Here is an 18,217-nt window from a genome sequence, read left to right as displayed (position 1 = left end):
CAATGTACATACCTATTACCTGCGACTATTTCTCCTACGTAAAATAAAGGAAAGTAAGTGATATAATATTGCGTGTCTAATGGTATAAGGACATATGCGCCATTATACGACCTTTTATTTTATCAATTTGTTCAGAGAATAAAAATCTTTAACATCCTTTCCGAAATCGACGAATCCATACGCATCGAAGGCTTTTGCGTCGTAACGAGGAAAACACGAAAATGGCGGATGCGAGCTTATATCATTTATAAATGTGATAAATAAATAGTACATTACGCAAAAAGTGCGAGATCACATACGTGGACGCGTTGCATGTACTATTTTTCCAAATAAGTATGCAAAGTTCGTTATCAAGGGCAAGGAAATATTGTTCAAGATAACACCAGTCAACACGAATTTTGAGTCTCGTGTTCTGGATGTCAAATTCTCTCTCCCACGTAAGTAATAAATGAAAAAATAGTTTTATTAAATAAAGTTCGTTTTTGTAGAAAGCAGAATGATATTTCGGATTTTAAGAAAAATAATCTATTTTCTCAAAAATTTATTGCAAATAACAACTAAACAAACTTCAGTTTTGCATTTAAATCAGTTTTGTTCAACAATGATAATTATTAATAAACATCATTATTATTAGCAATTTCAAGGTTTATTTATCAACGTAAAAAAATACGAAAACAAACTTTATAAGTAGTAAATAAAGGTTTTGTTTTTTATTTATTTATCTCAATAGACACTCGGAAAAAGTTTCTTTGTTGACCTGAGTAATCCGTAGCAATAGAATAGACAATAAAGAAATGAGGTGAGGGGGACAAGTCCAAGATGAAATACAAAAATCGTAAAGAAAATTAAAAAAACTTCATGATTATAAGAAAGCTAAAAATGATCAGAATCATCACAAAACCAAACGTTCTCAAACTTAGAAAAGTCTACTTTCGTTTTTTGTTTTTGCCAATGAATTTTTATTGTAGAGATATAATCTTATTCGCACACGCAAATCGTATTTTGCACATGCGAACCAGTGGCTAATATAAAATTTTGCCCATCGTGTTACGAAAAACTTTTTTTACCACTAAGTTCACGTTTTATCTCTTATAATAATAATTATCAAGGCTCCATTATCATAATGAGGAGAAAGGGTAAGTAGATAAATAAAGTGCACGACTCCTAAGTATTATCAGCCACGAACAAATAAACAGAATACAATACCGTCTTCAGTTTATGGCAAATCTCATTAAGTCGGCTACGGCACCCAGAGAAACACGTTCGGTACCCATCATGTTTGTTGTGTTAACATTATTATTAACTTTGCTCCTCGTTATATCAAATAAGTTCTACAATTTCGTATTCGGTAAACCTTTGGAAAATGCGCCCCCAGGTAAAAGGATGCACAAGGAATTTATACTCTATTCACACGTCTCGAAATTCGACGGAATCTTTCGTTTTGCCGAATATTATCGTCTATTTTATCACAGGTTTGCCTCGGTTCCCAATATGGGGTAGCTATTGGCTCCTTCTTTGGGGAAACTACAATTTTCCCCATCAAACGATCTCTTATTACGCCAAAAAGTACAAATCCAAAGTGGTAGGATGCTGGCTGGGCGATTATTACACGGTAGTTGCGACGAACTATAATAGTATCAAGGAACTGCTCACGAAGAAGGAATTCGACGGAAGATTGACCGATGCTTTCATATTCACATCGAGAGCTTTTGGGAAAAAATTAGGTGAGTATACGTATACTTAGGATGAAAATTGACAATAACTGATCATAACTGATCATACCCGACTCTACCCGCAAGGAAGAAGAACCAGCAATCGTTAGTAGTTTCTTCTTCTGTATTAGCTGACAGTAACACAAATATAATAAAATTCTAAAATTGACATCTGCTCCGAATTTTGCACAAACTTTGCAAAATATTTCACAAGCGCAGTAGTTGCAGAGTAGTAAAATTGAATTTTACGATACTTCATTGGTGCCGTTGTAGCGTGTCGTGGGATGTATTATTGCATGCGTCGCAATCGCAGTCTGCGACTCACTGATGCGGAAAACCTTATTTAAAATCCTTATCTTAGAATACGTCGCCAATATAATATTATATTTATGTCACGAAATATAAATTGCAGAAGCTGCAAATTGTATTGAGTGCAAAGTAATTTAAAAAAGGCGTAATCAACGAATTATGTAATGCAATGACGTCCGGAGATATGAAATTTGCGATAAAATTGATTAAGTCGAATTCAGTGGTAAATTTGATAAACAACAAAGAATAAAATATAACGCATAAATTCCCCACATCATCGTTATTGATAAAAATTGTCATCTCGTTTGTTTTGCTTCGTTATACTTTAAAAATAATTCTTGTTATTCTCGATCCAATTTACTCCACCAGATAATCCGATTCAACACATAGAAATTTGTACACCAATGGCTTTCTGTAACAGTTTACGAAATGAAAATGATAAAATTAAGGATTAAATTAGCTTGTTCATAAAATTTCATAGGTACTCCCTGTCACGCGATTTATGCTATGCAATACACGTCATTCAAAAATCACCAATTACCGTTGGTTCACCTGAAGATTATTCATTCGTCAAAATAATATAAAAAATATGAATTTGATTTCGCATATTGATAAGGGAAATATTCCCCCGGTATCGCGCAGGCATCTTTTTCACCGATGGTGAGAAATGGAGGGAGCAAAGGAGGTTTGCCCTCAGGTTTATGAGGGAATTCGGGTTCGGACGACGAATGGACAAGACTGAAAGCGATTTTGCGGAGGAGCTCGGCGTCCTGCTTGACACCTTAAAAAGTGCACCCGCCAACGAGGACGAACAGGTAAGAACTATAGAAAACTATACGATAATCTGTAGCCTGATTCTGATTTTCTTTACACTGGTAAAGAGGTTTTTCACCGGTGTAAGTGAATTCAGAATCGGAGTCCCGGTTTCTCACGAAATATTGATACCCCCTTGTTTCGACGCTGCTGCAGAAGGTGCTCAAGGACAGGAACATCGTCCGTTTTCCAGATGTCCTCTATCCAACAGCAGCCAATTTCTTTCTCACTATATTCACCGGGGAACGTTTACCAAGAGCTGATCACGAGATGCTACGAGTCGTGGCAAGGTCCGCTGCAAAATTTCAAAGACACAGTGACACAACCGGAGGTGCGATATTGGTCACTCCTTGGATTCGCCACTTTGCTCACGGGTTTTCTTATCCCGGATTCATCGAAGGATCGACGGGAATAACAAACTTCATCAGAGTTAGTTTTTAACATGTCAGCCGATACTCCCACGGGAATAAACCCTAAACTTATTTCTTATGGGAATTTAGCATTATCTATGAGTTGGGGTTTTTTTTCGCGAGGGATATTACCCATCTTCGAATGATTTTTTCGTAACATAAAAATCTAGAAATGTTTCCGAACGAACGAGGCATCGTATATCGGTGATGCCGAGAGAGGCTTCCTCGACACGTGTATTAAAAGACTGAAGGAGGACGAAGAATTACCCACAATCACCGAAGAGCAGATCCTCATGCTGGGAACGGACCTGATTTTTCCAGCATTAACGGCGAACCCGTGGGCCGTGACGATCCTAATCAAGTATATGATGCACCATCCCCACATCATGGAGCAAGTTCAAAAGGAAATAGATACCGTTGTCGGCAGGGATCGGCTAATCACGCTGAACGATAGAGTAAAGTGGGTTTATTTTTGGTCAATCGTTCAACCCTCAAGATGAATCCTCAGTAATCTCCTTTACATTTCATGTATGTATACATGAAATGTAAAGGAGATTACTGAGCGGATCCACGTCACTTCACTCAAAAAAAAACCGTCAAGTCACGGATCTTTGCGCCATTTGAAATATCCGTAGTACTATGTAAAAAAAAAATACAATTTCAAGGATTTTGAATTTTTTTCAAAAATGGCCGAGTTCGAGCTATGTAAAGTTTTGTATACCACTGTTGCACTGCTATGTTTGAAAATTCATATCTCCGAAAGTATACATCGGAGCGGACTGATCCTGCAATCGTTCTGTTCGTAAAAGAATGCGCTTCGATAAAAAAAAATTTATTTGGGAAAAAAAAAAAATTTTCAATATTTTTTTACCGTTTCTTTTTTTGATTTCGCTGCCATTTCCGCGGGACTAACAACAATTCATGGAGATAATTTTTTTCGGATACCTGTATCCTTCCTCTTTAATCCTAAAAAAAAAAATTGATGGAGAAGTTACCAGGGCCGGAGAAAAAAAATGAAACGTCTCGTCGCGCGTCACCGCGCGCGCCGATCCACGTCTGCGCTACTCCCGCGAATTCGGTGTGTTGCGTATATTATATACGATAAAGTGGAGTTCAATTTGATTTGATGCTCTTCCACTTACCCGGGCTATCCATTCTACGGATTTTTTTTTTTAGGATTAAAGAGGAAGGATACAGGTATCCGAAAAAAATTATCTCCATGAATTGTTGTTAGTCCCGCGGAAATGGCAGCAAAATCAAAAAAAAAAAAACGGTAAAAAAATATTGAAAGAAATGTTTTTTTTTTCAAATAAATTTTTTTTTATCGAAGCGCATTCTTTTACAAACAGAACGATTGCAGGATCAGTCCGCTCCGATGTATACTTTCGGAGATATGAATTTTCAAACATAGCAGTGCAACAGTGATATACAAAACTTTACATAGCTCGAACTCGGCCATTTTTGAAAAAAATTCAAAATCCTTGAAATTGTATTTTTTTTTTACATAGTACTACGGATATTTCAAATGGCGCAAAGATCCGTGACTTGACGGTTTTTTTTTGAGTGAAGTGACGTGGATCCGCTCATATGTGTCTTTTCCTTCTACTCTTCTCTTCTCAGTCTTCCCTACGTCGAGGCAACAATCCGTGAAGTTATGAGAGTGGAGACGATGACTCCTTGGTCGGTAGCACACAGAGCGATGGAGAAAGGTACGCTCGGCGGTTTCGATGTCCCAAAGAACGCAGTTCTGGTAACTGACCTCCACTCCATGCACCACGACCCAGAGATGTGGGGTGATCCAGAAAAAGTTCGTCCTGAGCGATTCCTCACCGTGGACGGCCACTTGGGGCAAGACCGCACGTTGCCATTCGGCGCAGGCAAGTATATTATGTCTCTGTATTAACTATTTGACAGTAAAACTTGTTGAGAGCAACAACTGACAATGAGTACCTAATCATTTTCTCTACGTCGTACTACAGGAGGTCGACTTTGCGCCGGTGAAACATTCGCGAGGCAATTTTTATTCCTCACCTTCAGTACCCTTGCCCAGAATTTCGATTTCTCGTTCATCGAGGGTGAGCCGTCATCCTTGGAGGATCGGATTCCAGGATTCGCTGCAAGTCCGAAGGACTTTTGGACCAAAGTCACTCTACGTAAATAGAAGCACTGCATTTCCACTAGAAATAGCATTTACGGTAGTGATTAGATATTTTTTTATTTTATCTTTTTTATGCTTCGTTGGTTATGGTTGTTTTACTACATGTTATTACCGCAAAATAAATTAATCTTGACGTCTATTGTTGTATTTTTTCTTCTTCAAATTACCCATACAGGAAAGAGGAAAGAAACAATTCTGTAGCAATACTTTAGGTGAATCTTTTGCCGTCGCGCTTATATTTTTTTTTTCGTTTTTAGTAAAAAAACATCACTTATATCGATAATTGTTGAATTTATTTATCATCTTTAATTAATAATGTTTTAATAACTACAATTGAAATACTTACAACAGAAGAGTTATTGTATTGCTAATTTATTGAAAACTTAATGTTCTTTATCTGTAGAACATACAATCTGATATCTTACATAGTTTGTGCTATCTGTTGAAAAATCTTCTCACAGATTGCACGTGAGGCGAAGGAAGTCAAAGAAAAAGGAGGATACGAAAAAAAGACTCGCATAGGCTCATTTTCGAATCACATATTCGCACCTTCTTATAATACAATATTTATATAGGTAATATATAGGTAGTAGTCGCAACAATATGTACATGATTAATAAATTATAAATATAGGTCAATTCGAAAAGTAGCGGTTTTTCAATTCTTAAATCTAAGTACGTATTAAACGTAGGTATAACGTTGTTTTTGGGTTTGACCAACTCTTTCAGAAATATTTTCTGTCAAAAATTAATTGTCGATGTAACCGAATGAGAGTTTTCACGTCATGAGATAAATCATTACTGTATTGGAAAAATCAATTACAAATCTGAAAAATAATCAGTCGTTCACCCAAGAGCTCACCGCATATCACTGGCAACAACCTATCGTTATAATTTTATAATTAGTATTTTGCATAACTATATGGTATTTCATGGAAGTCACTAAAATCTGCGTTAACAGTAATATAATTATAGTCAATGCAATATTTCCTCGGTATAAAATAATTTTTGCTTTTTTTTAAAAATTTTAATTTTGAAACTACACATAAAATAATAATAATAGTAATAATAATCATAACAACAATAACGCTATATGTATATTCCTTAGGATGATTGTGCCTGTCAATTTTACGATCAGTATAGGAACACTCTATTGTGACTCAGTGACAGTGTTCCGTAACGTCAACGATAACGGATTTTTTCCATCCAAAAAGGAAGTAGCCAATGGCAGCACCAAGAACAACGGCGAAGCACAGCCAAACATTGTACGTCATGAATATCAGCATTAAGAAATACGATATAATTATTTGCACGATGTGAAGGAACGTTTGAAAGGTGTGCATCCAGGAGAGCATCGTTGGCCTACGAATGCAGAGAGAAATTCATTTTTAACGTATCCATCGTCGTACCATATATTTTCGAGCATAAGAGGATGAGAAAGGAAGATTCTGAGGATATAATAGCTATGGAGGTATAAACTTCTCATGTGGCCGTGCAGTTGTCGAAAAAGTGGAAATTTTTGAGACATGCTTCATAGATGAACCCGCGGTGAGTGATTACCGACAAATTAATTGTATTTCTCCAGCGGTTTAGCAGTCGTTAGTGAATTAATATGAGGAATAATGTTCAGCCTTGCAGTTAATGGGTGTTAGGTGCAGCTAAAAATAATTTACATTATGTAACAGAATAAGGAAATGAATAAGGAGACACAGTGTATTCGTACAATCGAGATGAGGATAAGGAAAAAATAAAGACGGTTACACATATTCGTGCGAGGTGTTAAAACACATTTCCAACATTAGAAGGAAAAGTTGTGAAAAATCGACCGTTTAATCGATTACTTACGGTTGCTTGTGTATGACCTCTCCGACCATACTAAAAAGTAAAACATAAAAAAAACTAAAGCGACGAAATTACATCGTGACAAACTATTTACGAAATTCTATGACAATTTTCATTGTAGATACGAGGTAAAAAGTTAAGATCTCGTCGTTATGGAGGAGCGGGGATTTAATTTGTTTGCTACATCTGACGATCAGTAAATGTCGATGGTCTTTATACGCGTCAGTATTTTAACACGTCGTTTACACAAAATCTCGCTGCACTCTGATTATTTCGTTTACATTATATTATTCGGTCAGAGTTGTATCTTACAATTAATTACAAGGAATTGGGAAGGAGCATATCACAGGGGTGTGCAACAATGCGTAACATGAGATCCGAAATACTCACTGCACAACCCTGTTGTCCTCGGAAACAACGTTCTTCTCCTGCGGCATGGAAACGCTTCGATACTGCAAAGCGTTGTACGTTCTCCAGAACAGATATTCCCGGTAATATTTGAGACCCTCGTAAAGCGCGGCCATTATTATTATACCTATCATCGATCCCACTAGGCTTCCAACGGAAGAGACCTTCCAGGAGTCGAAGAGAACCGTTTCGCAGTAGCCACCGTGAAACGCCATCTGTTACGATCCCGATTTTATGTTTTATCGTTAAAGGCGTCGGAAAACACCGAGTACAAGATTAGTCCTGGGTCTTGTACATTACCATCATTCCGTGCATCCCGTGACCACTGCAGGCTTCCGCGGATGGTCCACTGGACGCTCCTACGTGTGCCATACTGCCCCCGTGACCCACGTGTTCGTCGTGACCTCCGCCATGTCCCATCATATGTCCTCCGTGACCCGAGTGCCCATCCGACGAATTTAAGTGATCATCGGACATCTGGAAATTTTTAATAAACCATTTAGATATTTGAACCGGCTCGAGGAGTGAAGCTTTGATGTTACAAGTTAAAACTGTATTCATCGCCGTACGAGAGAATCTCTCGGAGAATTGTACCAAGATGTGTACTCGATAGGCTTCATTTTTCACAATAACTCGTGTGGCTTTATATGAATTTTATTCGACGAGAAATAAACGAATAAATTCATAACTGAGATCACTCTCTTTTCTTTCCCCCAAAATATCCATTTTTATTGATCGACAGAAATGATCAATTCGAATTTCTACAGCCGACTATCAATGGGTAGTGCTGTTGCGTTTAAAATCACGATAAAAGGTTGGCATCCAAAGTATATCCAGCTGGGATATTCCTGAACCACTTGCAAAAGTAATTGCACCATGTTCTTATACCAACTGATTATCATAACGTTTTTCAAGATTACATATTCCCGTTATCTAAACTCAATTAAATCAAATATAAATATTGCGATAGGTACATTCAACGGAGCAGAAGAGGACACGGCTTCGTGAAGGTGGCACATGGTGTATTATGAAAACGGTATTAGTTATCAAATTCCCAAAAAGTGCAGCAGAATATAGCTAATAGCAACTGGTTAACAATAAGACCGCGCAGCTGGTTGCACATGAAACTCGGAGCGTGGTTGCGTTCTCGGTTAAACACTAACTGCAAATAATTGATTCTCAAACTGAAACTCGAACTATATAAGCAGCCGCAGGAGCCTGTGTATCCGTATGAGCGTAACAGAGGTGAATGGCGCGTATAAAACCGACGTTCGGCCACTGCCGTTGCCACACGTTGGCTGATACATGCATACGCTTATATGAATGTGAACCTAAATTATTTCTATAAGTATAGTTTTGTATATTATTTCAATCCGTATCGCTCTTTCTCAGATTATCCTGACGGCGTATTAATCCGCCAGTTAACAATGTCATCTGCTAAGAGTGACACAAATCGTTGATTGCAGATTATAACCATATGGTAGAACTATTTTATATTATATCTTCAAGTCATGAATTCGAATGAGATCAAATTCTTATACTCGTGGACGCACATGCGGAATGCCAATCTCTTTTGAAGCATAACGTAAGAACGCACAGTGCCGGCTTTCATATAGCTATACAATAACAATACTTGTACGCGGCGCAGGCGTATAAGATCTGGTTTATCGAATATAGCCATTGTTGAAGAAGGTTTTCATTTTCCTAACGGCAATTGAATACCTTCCAGTAACTGTCTTCGATGTTAAATAATCACGCAATTTTGACCAGCCATGTTATCATATGGTCGCAATTTTACATTAATGATTTTATCGACCATATCGGTATGGGTGTAACAACGAGGTTTTCGTTGAAATTATCAACGGATAATTGAGATAAGAAAAAATCCTGCAAGGTTTTGCAGTTCAAAGTATCGTGTGAAAAACTTCGCGCACAGGTACATATGTGTAATCTGATCAAATTAATTTGAAAGATGCCAACGAACCGGAGTTAGAAAAAACTACAAGAATGGCAGAGCCGCAGGACAGGGACTTTCTAACACGTGGATCGACACACAGACACACACACACAGTATTGAAACCTACGCGCTGCCAGCGCTGCAGTGTTGTTATGTATACTTTTATCTTTTACCTTGCTAATATAACTTCAGGAAAGTGCGGAAAAAACACGATCCTGTGGTGTACCGATAAGAGCAGAATCGAAGAAAAAATAAAGGAACCTAAGGACATAATAGGAAGAACCGCATTTCCTCGAGCGGTTTATATTAATATAAATATGTTTTTTTTCTTACAATTCTGTACATTAAACATTAAAGAAGGAAGCAAAATACCACAACTGATAAGGCGGGACAGAAAGAATGGAAAATACGCGTGAAAAAATTAAATATATTAACCGGTTAACTGGTAGGCTTTTTTCCAGTTTTCGTGGGTAAACTAGCGCAAGCATATTATTCACTAAAATATATAATAGAATGTTTTTGGAGATTTTTGATATTGCTCATTCCACTCCCGTACAGTCGACTTTGCGGCATTGTTGAAAATGTACGTATCCAATGACACCATTTTCAGGCCACAAATACGAACTCTATTAAAGTTATTAAAAAATGATCGTCATTAATGACGCCATTTTGAGGGTGAAATTTTGAATTTTGTCATTCTGGTGGTATCATTGGGTAAAACATTCCAAAAAATGGTTACATGCCAATTTTTATGGGGATCGGTTGAAAATTGAGAAAGTTATTCAAATTTGTACATATTATGAAACAATATCAGTTGACCGGTTAAAATTTTACCGTTTTTGGTAATTAAACCAAATTGTTGGGTATATTTACGGTATTTCCACCGACTTTTTTATAGTTATTATCGATACAGAAAGGAAATCAGCAAATAGAAAATACGTCGTTCATTGTGGGATAAAGGAAATTTCTCGGATTTTTTTATGACTGAAGAATTTTCAATCGAAGATATCGATGCGACGCAATAAATTCCTTCGGTGTCTAATATTCATATCATACCGCATCAGAAGCCAGCGATCGTGTTGCTATAATATACGAATCGTTTGTGACGAGTGTCATTGAAAGAGTATTTTCCATCGAATGTTTAATGTTTGGACTATCGGAAAATAACGCAGCAGCAGCAGCGGTGAGGCCGATCGATCAACATTAACTCGGAAATTCGCATACCGAGCAAATGAATACGCCTTTGAACATCTGTTAGACTGTTATAGTTACAATTGCGACTGTACGGGTATACAAATTCAGTAGAAAAAAAAAGGAAGGTAGTTTTGTTCGATCCATTACACGCTGGCAGTACACGTGGAGAGTAATGGGATGAAAAATCAGTTTAATAATACTGAATTGGCGAAGAAAAAAAATGTTCTCTGTATTGAATGGTTGACTTGACATTTTTTATATGATATGCGCGATTATACGTATCCACGTTTTCCGTTACATGTTTGATCGTTTTCGCTCGGAGTTAACGATGCAAAAAACACCTGTTAGCGGGAAAAAAATTAACTGATAAAAAAAAAATATAAAGAGAACGAAAAGAAACGCTCCAATCGAGTCGTGAAATTGTAGGTATTAAAAGATAACAAACTGCAGGAGGAACGTGGCACGACACGATAATAAATACGGAATACACAGGCGTATAGATAGTTGTTAATTGTCTTTACCCACCGTCGTCATTCTCTCAGTGACACCACAAAAATCTGATTAGACGCATTCTCATCACATCATTTGCTGCGGCGATTACGGTTCATTAAAAACGAAAATCCCAAGGCTTTATACCTCTGAATATCGTGAGTGGACAACTTTGGATCTAACCGAAAGCAACTGTACCCATTAGGTACTTTCACCAAAAGTAAAGAGTTAGATATGACACGCTGGTGCAAGAGAAATCGAACGGCCAATTTGATCGAGACCGCAATCGAAAAATATGAAATTTACAGATCTATCTTTATGAAACTGTTTTTTTTTTTGTCCCCTTAAGTGAAAAAAGTTCTTATAATAGAAATCAAAATGTTCTTAACAAGACGAAAGTTCTTCTCAAATCAACGGAATCACGGTCTGAAAAATGATTATCTCACGAGGAACCCTATGTAGGTCGACTCCTCCGATTTTTAGCCGATTCATACATGTTGTAGTGCATCGAAAACTAAGAAGCACGTATTTCTTCGACATTCTAATACTCTACATTTTATTGATTTTAGAATTATTAGACAGACGAAATTATAGTTAAATAGGAATAAATCATTTTCATCATTTGTAGAGATATATATCCAAGTTGCGGAAACAACGGACGGTGTGTGTGTATGTGTGCGTGTGTGTGTGTGTGAAGGAATTTCGAGATGGGGAGCATTTGTCCCGTCAAAGAATTTCCCGAGGAATTTCCTTAATAAAGTTCCCGAAGATTATTATAAGCGTAAGCGCGAATGAACCGGTATGAGTGAAGAAACACATATACGTATTGTAATGACGAAAATTATCCCAGGAAACCAAATATCAAACATCTGACTGTTGCATGCCGGAATATTTCCGTAATTGTTACATGCACGTGAAATTGAGCAAATTTTTCACAACTCTGTTGTCCCTCATAAACGGTACGGATCATAAAAACAATGGTTTGAACAACATTTGTGAAAATATTATCGAACATCACGCATGAAATGAAATGCGGCGTAAAAAAGCGACAATAGTGATTATTATTCAGCGTTTAACACTAAAATTACCGAAATTAAGACGACGCCATTTCTATCAAAACCAGTTTAGATGACTGATCTTTAAAAATACGCGATAATAGAATATTCTTATATCAAATTGATATAATTATTTTCCGTCATAACGATTTTTTAAATACCAGACATTTTGACTGGTGTGGTATTTCCCAATATTAATTTAATATACGCAATGCCATCCTCCTTGACGCAAACCTTGGAATTCAGGATATATCTTATACCACTTGTCTTACACATCATCGGTAGTAAAGCAAGGGGTACAGCTTACACGAATAAATCGCGCACGCTCCCTGATGGTTACATCGTAGAGTTTATAATCAAGGTGCCGATAATAATACACGAATGTTTATATTGGTCTCAATTGGTTCAATTACGATGAATTAATATAGCATGTTCGATATCAATATAACGGGTGGTTGCAGTTACGTACACTTTCTGATTCTAATCTGTCCTACGTAATGCTATGCCAGTTAGTAGAAAATGACGTATATTGAAAAGGTAGAAATTTTAACTTTGGCGGATGGATGTTAAAGCCTTCGGAAATTACGTACGTGGGGATGACGATGAAAATTGTTGTGCATGGATGCTTTGAAATTTATTTGTACGTAGTGCACATTTGTTTACAAGTAACTGAGAGACATGTTATTATCAAACAAGCTCGCGACGCTCTCGGTGTACCCAGTGTCAATAATCGCCGATAAATACTGTGGTTAATATTATTCGTGGATAATCGTATATTGTCCAATTACAACGTTCACAAATCAGCCGATGAGCAGCAATAACCGCGTAAAACAGGATTAACAATGATCCTTAATTGACAAGAAATAAGAGGAAACTGTTTTTTGTATAAAATTTATCCACGTCACCTTCGGAGAAACTCAAAATGCTGCTGATCTAATTTATTATATTTTATATAAGTGCAGCTAGCGTGAATCACTAACCTAGGTTACCATAGGTAAAAGATTAGGATTAAGTAAGAAAAAAGGCTTACCTTTGAAATTTCGAGGTTATGTTACGCTGATATGCAGGGCGCTGGTCCTCACGGATTAAACAAAAATTACACACAAATATCCCGACAAACAGACTTTGTTCTTGAATGAAAAATACTTCACCAGCAGGTGACGAGGTGACCCATTGGCATACGACCAACAACTTTCACATCCACGCAACTACCACAGATTGTGTAAACTTAGGGTATGTTCCGATATACACTGCGAGCACTGTTCAGTGCTCTTACTGGGTAGAAATTCGTTCCGTTATGGACCGACAGTATACTGCCGCAGTATCCTAGGGAAATATATGACGTCATCAATCGTCACCACTTTTGTACTGTGAGCACTGGCGTTCTCGAGGTAAGGTGCTCTCAGTGGTTTTGATCACGTGATCAACCGCGTCCAGATATTCGTCAAATACAAACATGGAAAATAGGAAGAAATATCCGTCAAATAGAAATCCCGAAAATTTGAGAATATTATGTTTATTGCATTGTGAAACAAATACTCTGTACGAAATGAAAGTAACTGAAGAAATTTATAATCGTGCATCCATGGGTAAATATTCAATTGAACCACAATTAAATTCATAACCTAATTATTTATATAAAATATTTTCTCGTTATTTTGCAGACATGGTTTTTGCGAATAAACTTTTGACGCGAAGTATTAATGAGGGTAAGAAAGAAAAACAATATAAATAATTTTTCCATTGATACTGTTATTATTTAAATAAAATTAGTTGTAGTTAGTAACATGGCGATTTACGTCCAGGAGGCTGCACTACTCTACCCTACTTCTTCACTTTGTCGTCACCGCCTGAGGAAGACAGATGTCTTTGCTGCCTGCGCTTCTATTCCTTTATTTGCCTCGTTCCTTTTACTTTTCAGATCTTAAGTGATATCTAAGTTTTTCTTTAACTAACATTAACATAACCAGTTAACAGTTCTCTCTTGCTTTTTCTAATTTCCTTTATTCACATCTGAGTTCTTTATTCTTTTTCTCCTATTTACTTTACGTAAGTGTGTTTTCTGTTCCCGGTCGAAACCCTGAGTCCTTTGCTGTATATTTTGTTCTGTTGAATTGTCCGCTTGAGTCATTAGTAGCGTCTCTCGGGTTTTCGTTCGTTTTAATTTGCTTTACTTTAAGTTTATATTCTATTATATTGGCCCATGTTATGAGTTATCATCTAATATTCTTTTATTAATTGTTCGCTCAACTTTGCATTCTGTCGCTACTAATTCGCTAACGGTTTCTTATATTAGTAATTGGTTTACTGATTATTATTCATTGTTTTCTGCTTTACTAATTTTCATTGCTTTTGTTTTCGATATTACTTTTAGTCAAGATTAGAGATTTACCCGTGGTAATTGATCGGTGATCCGCTGCCACGCGTCTGGGTATTGCGACACTGCATATAAGATTTAAGCTTACAGTAGCTTTAACATTTTCTTGTAATATTTCACATTTGATATATTTCCTCGTATTATTTTATCATTATTTGTGTGCTATGCTATTGTCTTAATCTGACCTATTATCGCATTTCAAATTAAGCGTCGAACATTATCCGCGATGCCCGAGCTCGCATCAGTCATCGCGTGGCTCTTACATAAATAACTAGCACTACTTGTTAAGTCATTATTGCTCTTCCTCGCATTGTTCTCGAATTTATACTATATATCATTCTTTGCCGCTGACGCCGTACTTGCGTTTCATAAACTGTCTGACCGTTAGGAAGCTTTTTGAGAATGGATCAATTTTGAATATTGGTTTATTGGTTTATTTTATATAACATATAATATTAGTTCATTTTATTTTTTATTTTTTTGTATTTATTTTACTGTAAAGGGCATTTTCTGCCCGTTGATTCTTGATAAATAAATAAATAAATAAATTGGTTTAAATAAATCCTTGGTTATTCTTTACTTAACCCTTTTGGCAAGTTTCCCTCATTGGCACACGTTTCCCTCTAAATCCCTGAGCTACTTGGTTTCCTATTCCTGTTAATACCTCCTTCCGCTTCTACCTCAATATCTGGTATATTCGTACCTGGCACCCAACACAATTTCTTTCAGGTTACTTCTTGCTGCAATTCCGCTTTGTCTCTCTGTCACGCCTCACGGACGCCTTTTGTACGCACTCCCTGCCGCCGTAACGATTTCCCGGAATTGGCGGGCAGGAGGTGGTCGGCTTACAAGTTTAATAATTATTTCATAATCATTTATAACTTGCAGGAATAACAGTATTTGATGGTTCTGTAGACAGCTTTGATTCTGTTGACAATACAACAGAACACCAAGGTTTTTCGGATGCAGTGCCTTTGACGGCTGCTACATCACATACCGCGTCATCGAGCAGTAAATCACAAAGAAAACAAAAATCAATTCCAGATGACAGCGATGCAAAAACTGGTAAGATGTAATAAAACCTGAATAATGAAACGTTCACTCGATGCTAATTAAAGAAAGAATCTAAGATCACATATCGACGTTCTAATTAGCAAATTGGGTAACTCTACGTGTGATAAAAAATTTAGTTAACAATTACTTTTTAACACAAAAATAAATTAAATATCTAATGTATTGTTCCTAGAAAATGTCCAAAAAAATCTTTTACCAATATGGAGTTATCAAATTACTTTGACATTTATTCAATATCTGCTACTTCCTATGTCATAAGATTACAATTACATTGATTATAAGTTCAGCTACTTTATAATACGTTTTTAATTAATATATTGTTATCATTCAATTAAAGCAATACACAACTGGACGAAAGAAGAGGTTTTACTTTTAATTGCAACATACAAAGAACACCAATTGGAATTTTTAGAAGAAAATGCTTGTAAAAGTGAAGTTTGGTCGAAGGTCGTAAATGATATGAAAACTACACTTGCCGAACACGGATTACCGCTTATTGATGAAAAAAAATGCAGAACAAAAATGGACACCCTAAAGCGTCATTATAAGAATCTGAAAGACAGCAACAAGAAATCAGGGAATTCAAAAATTACTTGGCCTTACTATGATGTAATATTTGAAATTTATGATTGTTTCTTTTACGTTAATATGTTTGAATTAATTTTAAATAAATCTATAATTTCTAGGAAATGGAAGAGCTGTTTGGTGAGCAGCCATGGGTTCAACCTCTGTCAACTGCAGGATCAAATATTCCCAACGAAATGGGTACTTATAACATTTTCGAAAATATTTATAATTGATATTGCCATTCGAAAGCTTTAATTTATATTTTATGCTTTTACTAATTTCCAAAATTACCTAAAATTTACAAAACAAGTTTCCTGTCATGTTCTTACGTTTCATTGAGAAATAAAAAACTAACTTTCTAATTTTTAGAACACGAAATCAAAAGTCCACCATCCAAGAGGCAAAAATGTTTAAAAGACTATTGCGACCAATTAGTTGAAGAAAGAAAGAGAAGAGACGAGATCCGTGAACAACACCATCAGGAAAAAATAGCTGCTATGAATCGACTGACAGATGTTGTAGCACAACTTATGGGTAAAAAAAATTAGGATTAAGTATTTTTTATCATTTCTTATTTTATAAAGTCATTGTCAATATTATCATTTTAATTAGATTTTAAAAATTATCGGCTGCCCAATTTTAAAACACAGTAACTCACAAATTTTTCAAAATCGATTTTTTGGCATTCTTTGTTTTGGTGCAGACCTACAAAAAGAGTCCGACTCATATTTTATCACGATTTAAATATGATGATAATTTACTGCTCATTTCTCATGTATAGTTACCGTTTCGTGTGGCTCGACTACAATATGTTTTATTGGTTTCCTGAAAAATTTTCTTTTTGTCAGTTACTGTGTTTTAAAATTGGGCAGCCGTTATGGAGACTGTACTCACTGTAGTTACATATTAGAGCTTATATGTTAACATGTACTAAGTCATTACTGAAAAACCGAAGATCTAGATTTTAAAAAATGTTGATTATTGATAAGAGTTTTTTAGTCTAATGACTATCTTCATAAAAATAAATGTTATTATCTAAAAGTTTGCCAAAATGAACAGTACAAATTAGAAAGATTAATATTTTTATATTTTTCGATAAATAATTTATAATACATTTTCAAGTACTTTATAATATACGTATTTTAAAAATAAAATGTATAAAATAACTTGGAAAAGAAATACCAATAAAGTTGAAAAAAAATTTATTATTAATAAATTTTTACATTTTAATGAGCAACTACTATCCTTAAACGGCAAAAAAACCAAATATATGATATACGCATCGAGCAAAATGGAAGAAGAAACATGCGGTCCGTAATTTTTGATTAATACCCGTATTCATAGTCCTTCCTTGAGGAACAAAGATTCCTTATGGTGTGTATAGAACATACAATGAGGACCCCTTATCTATTGAGGGACAACTATGAATACGGGTGTAAACTGCACAAATGTTATATAACACACAAGAAATGCACATACGAAGAAATTAGATACCTAGAAATAATCATTGACACTACTCAGAAGCTCATCCCAAGAATCGCATACAAAAGAGATAGGATGTACCTACCCTACAGAAAAACTCTTTGAAGAAACAGGATTATCAGATATTAGACAAATTTACATGAAGGTTGCACCGATAAAAATACACAAAACAAATTTAATGGACGAAGAATATCAGATCGTGCATACGCATAACACAATGGCTAAAGTCAACAAAGAGATAACAAATTTGAAAACATTCACCACAAAAGGACAGCACCAAACTGTCTACATAGGCAGAAATATTTATAACAAAATTACTAATGAAATCAGAAAACAACCAATACTCAGATTTAAGAGAGACATAAAACAAT

The 18,217-nt window shown here is 35.9% G+C and overlaps 2 protein-coding genes across 5 annotated transcripts; one reads left to right on the top strand and one right to left on the bottom strand.

Annotated features, from left to right (window-relative positions):
* The first annotated feature begins 1,233 nt into the window (after positions 1 to 1,233).
* On the top strand, positions 1,234 to 5,510 carry LOC124408185 (probable cytochrome P450 304a1). 2 transcript variants are annotated; one of them, XM_046884935.1, is made up of 7 exons: positions 1,234 to 1,375; positions 1,473 to 1,724; positions 2,664 to 2,836; positions 2,991 to 3,263; positions 3,415 to 3,704; positions 4,865 to 5,121; positions 5,224 to 5,510. In XM_046884935.1, exons 1-7 carry the CDS (start codon positions 1,276 to 1,278, stop codon positions 5,403 to 5,405), a joined length of 1,527 nt encoding a protein of 508 aa, XP_046740891.1. In that variant the 5' UTR covers positions 1,234 to 1,275; the 3' UTR covers positions 5,406 to 5,510. The 2 variants fall into 2 exon arrangements, with proteins under 2 accessions (XP_046740891.1, XP_046740890.1); XM_046884934.1 differs by having other exon boundaries at positions 1,246 to 1,374; positions 1,457 to 1,724.
* Positions 5,511 to 5,758: 248 nt separating this feature from the next.
* LOC124408146 (high affinity copper uptake protein 1-like) lies at positions 5,759 to 13,579 on the bottom strand. 3 transcript variants are annotated; one of them, XM_046884879.1, is made up of 5 exons: positions 13,377 to 13,579; positions 7,952 to 8,128; positions 7,634 to 7,866; positions 7,247 to 7,300; positions 5,759 to 6,763 (listed from the first exon to the last, which is right to left on the bottom strand). In XM_046884879.1, the coding sequence occupies exons 2-5, from the start codon at positions 8,126 to 8,128 to the stop codon at positions 6,562 to 6,564; spliced, it is 666 nt and encodes a 221-aa protein (XP_046740835.1). In that variant the 5' UTR covers positions 13,377 to 13,579; the 3' UTR covers positions 5,759 to 6,561. The 3 variants fall into 3 exon arrangements, with proteins under 3 accessions (XP_046740835.1, XP_046740836.1, XP_046740837.1); XM_046884880.1 differs by having other exon boundaries at positions 7,247 to 7,276; XM_046884881.1 differs by lacking the exon at positions 7,247 to 7,300.
* Positions 13,580 to 18,217: the final 4,638 nt, after the last annotated feature.

The sequence above is a fragment of the Diprion similis genome, chromosome 7, assembly GCF_021155765.1.
Source record: "Diprion similis isolate iyDipSimi1 chromosome 7, iyDipSimi1.1, whole genome shotgun sequence".
Lineage (NCBI taxonomy): Eukaryota > Metazoa > Arthropoda > Insecta > Hymenoptera > Diprionidae > Diprion > Diprion similis.
The sequence above is the reverse complement of the archived record's forward strand: the minus strand, read 5'-3'. Positions and strand labels throughout refer to the sequence as shown.

What these genes read in the sequence shown, in the direction of transcription:
- LOC124408185 (XM_046884934.1), top strand. Translation starts at nt 1,276, where the DNA reads ATGTTTGTTGTGTTAACATTATTATTAACTTTGCTCCTCGTTATATCA. An exon ending in CCGCCAACGAGGACGAACAG is followed by an intron (nt 2,837 to 2,990) that starts GTAAGAACTATA and finishes ACGCTGCTGCAG; the next exon opens with AAGGTGCTCAAGGACAGGAA. An exon ending in ACGCTGAACGATAGAGTAAA is followed by an intron (nt 3,705 to 4,864) that starts GTGGGTTTATTT and finishes TTCTCTTCTCAG; the next exon opens with TCTTCCCTACGTCGAGGCAA.
- LOC124408146 (XM_046884879.1), bottom strand. Translation starts at nt 8,128, where the DNA reads ATGTCCGATGATCACTTAAATTCGTCGGATGGGCACTCGGGTCACGGA. An exon ending in ACGGGATGCACGGAATGATG is followed by an intron (nt 7,867 to 7,951) that starts GTAATGTACAAG and finishes GGATCGTAACAG; the next exon opens with ATGGCGTTTCACGGTGGCTA. An exon ending in GAGGACAACAGGGTTGTGCA is followed by an intron (nt 7,301 to 7,633) that starts GTGAGTATTTCG and finishes TCGTCGCTTTAG; the next exon opens with TTTTTTTTATGTTTTACTTT.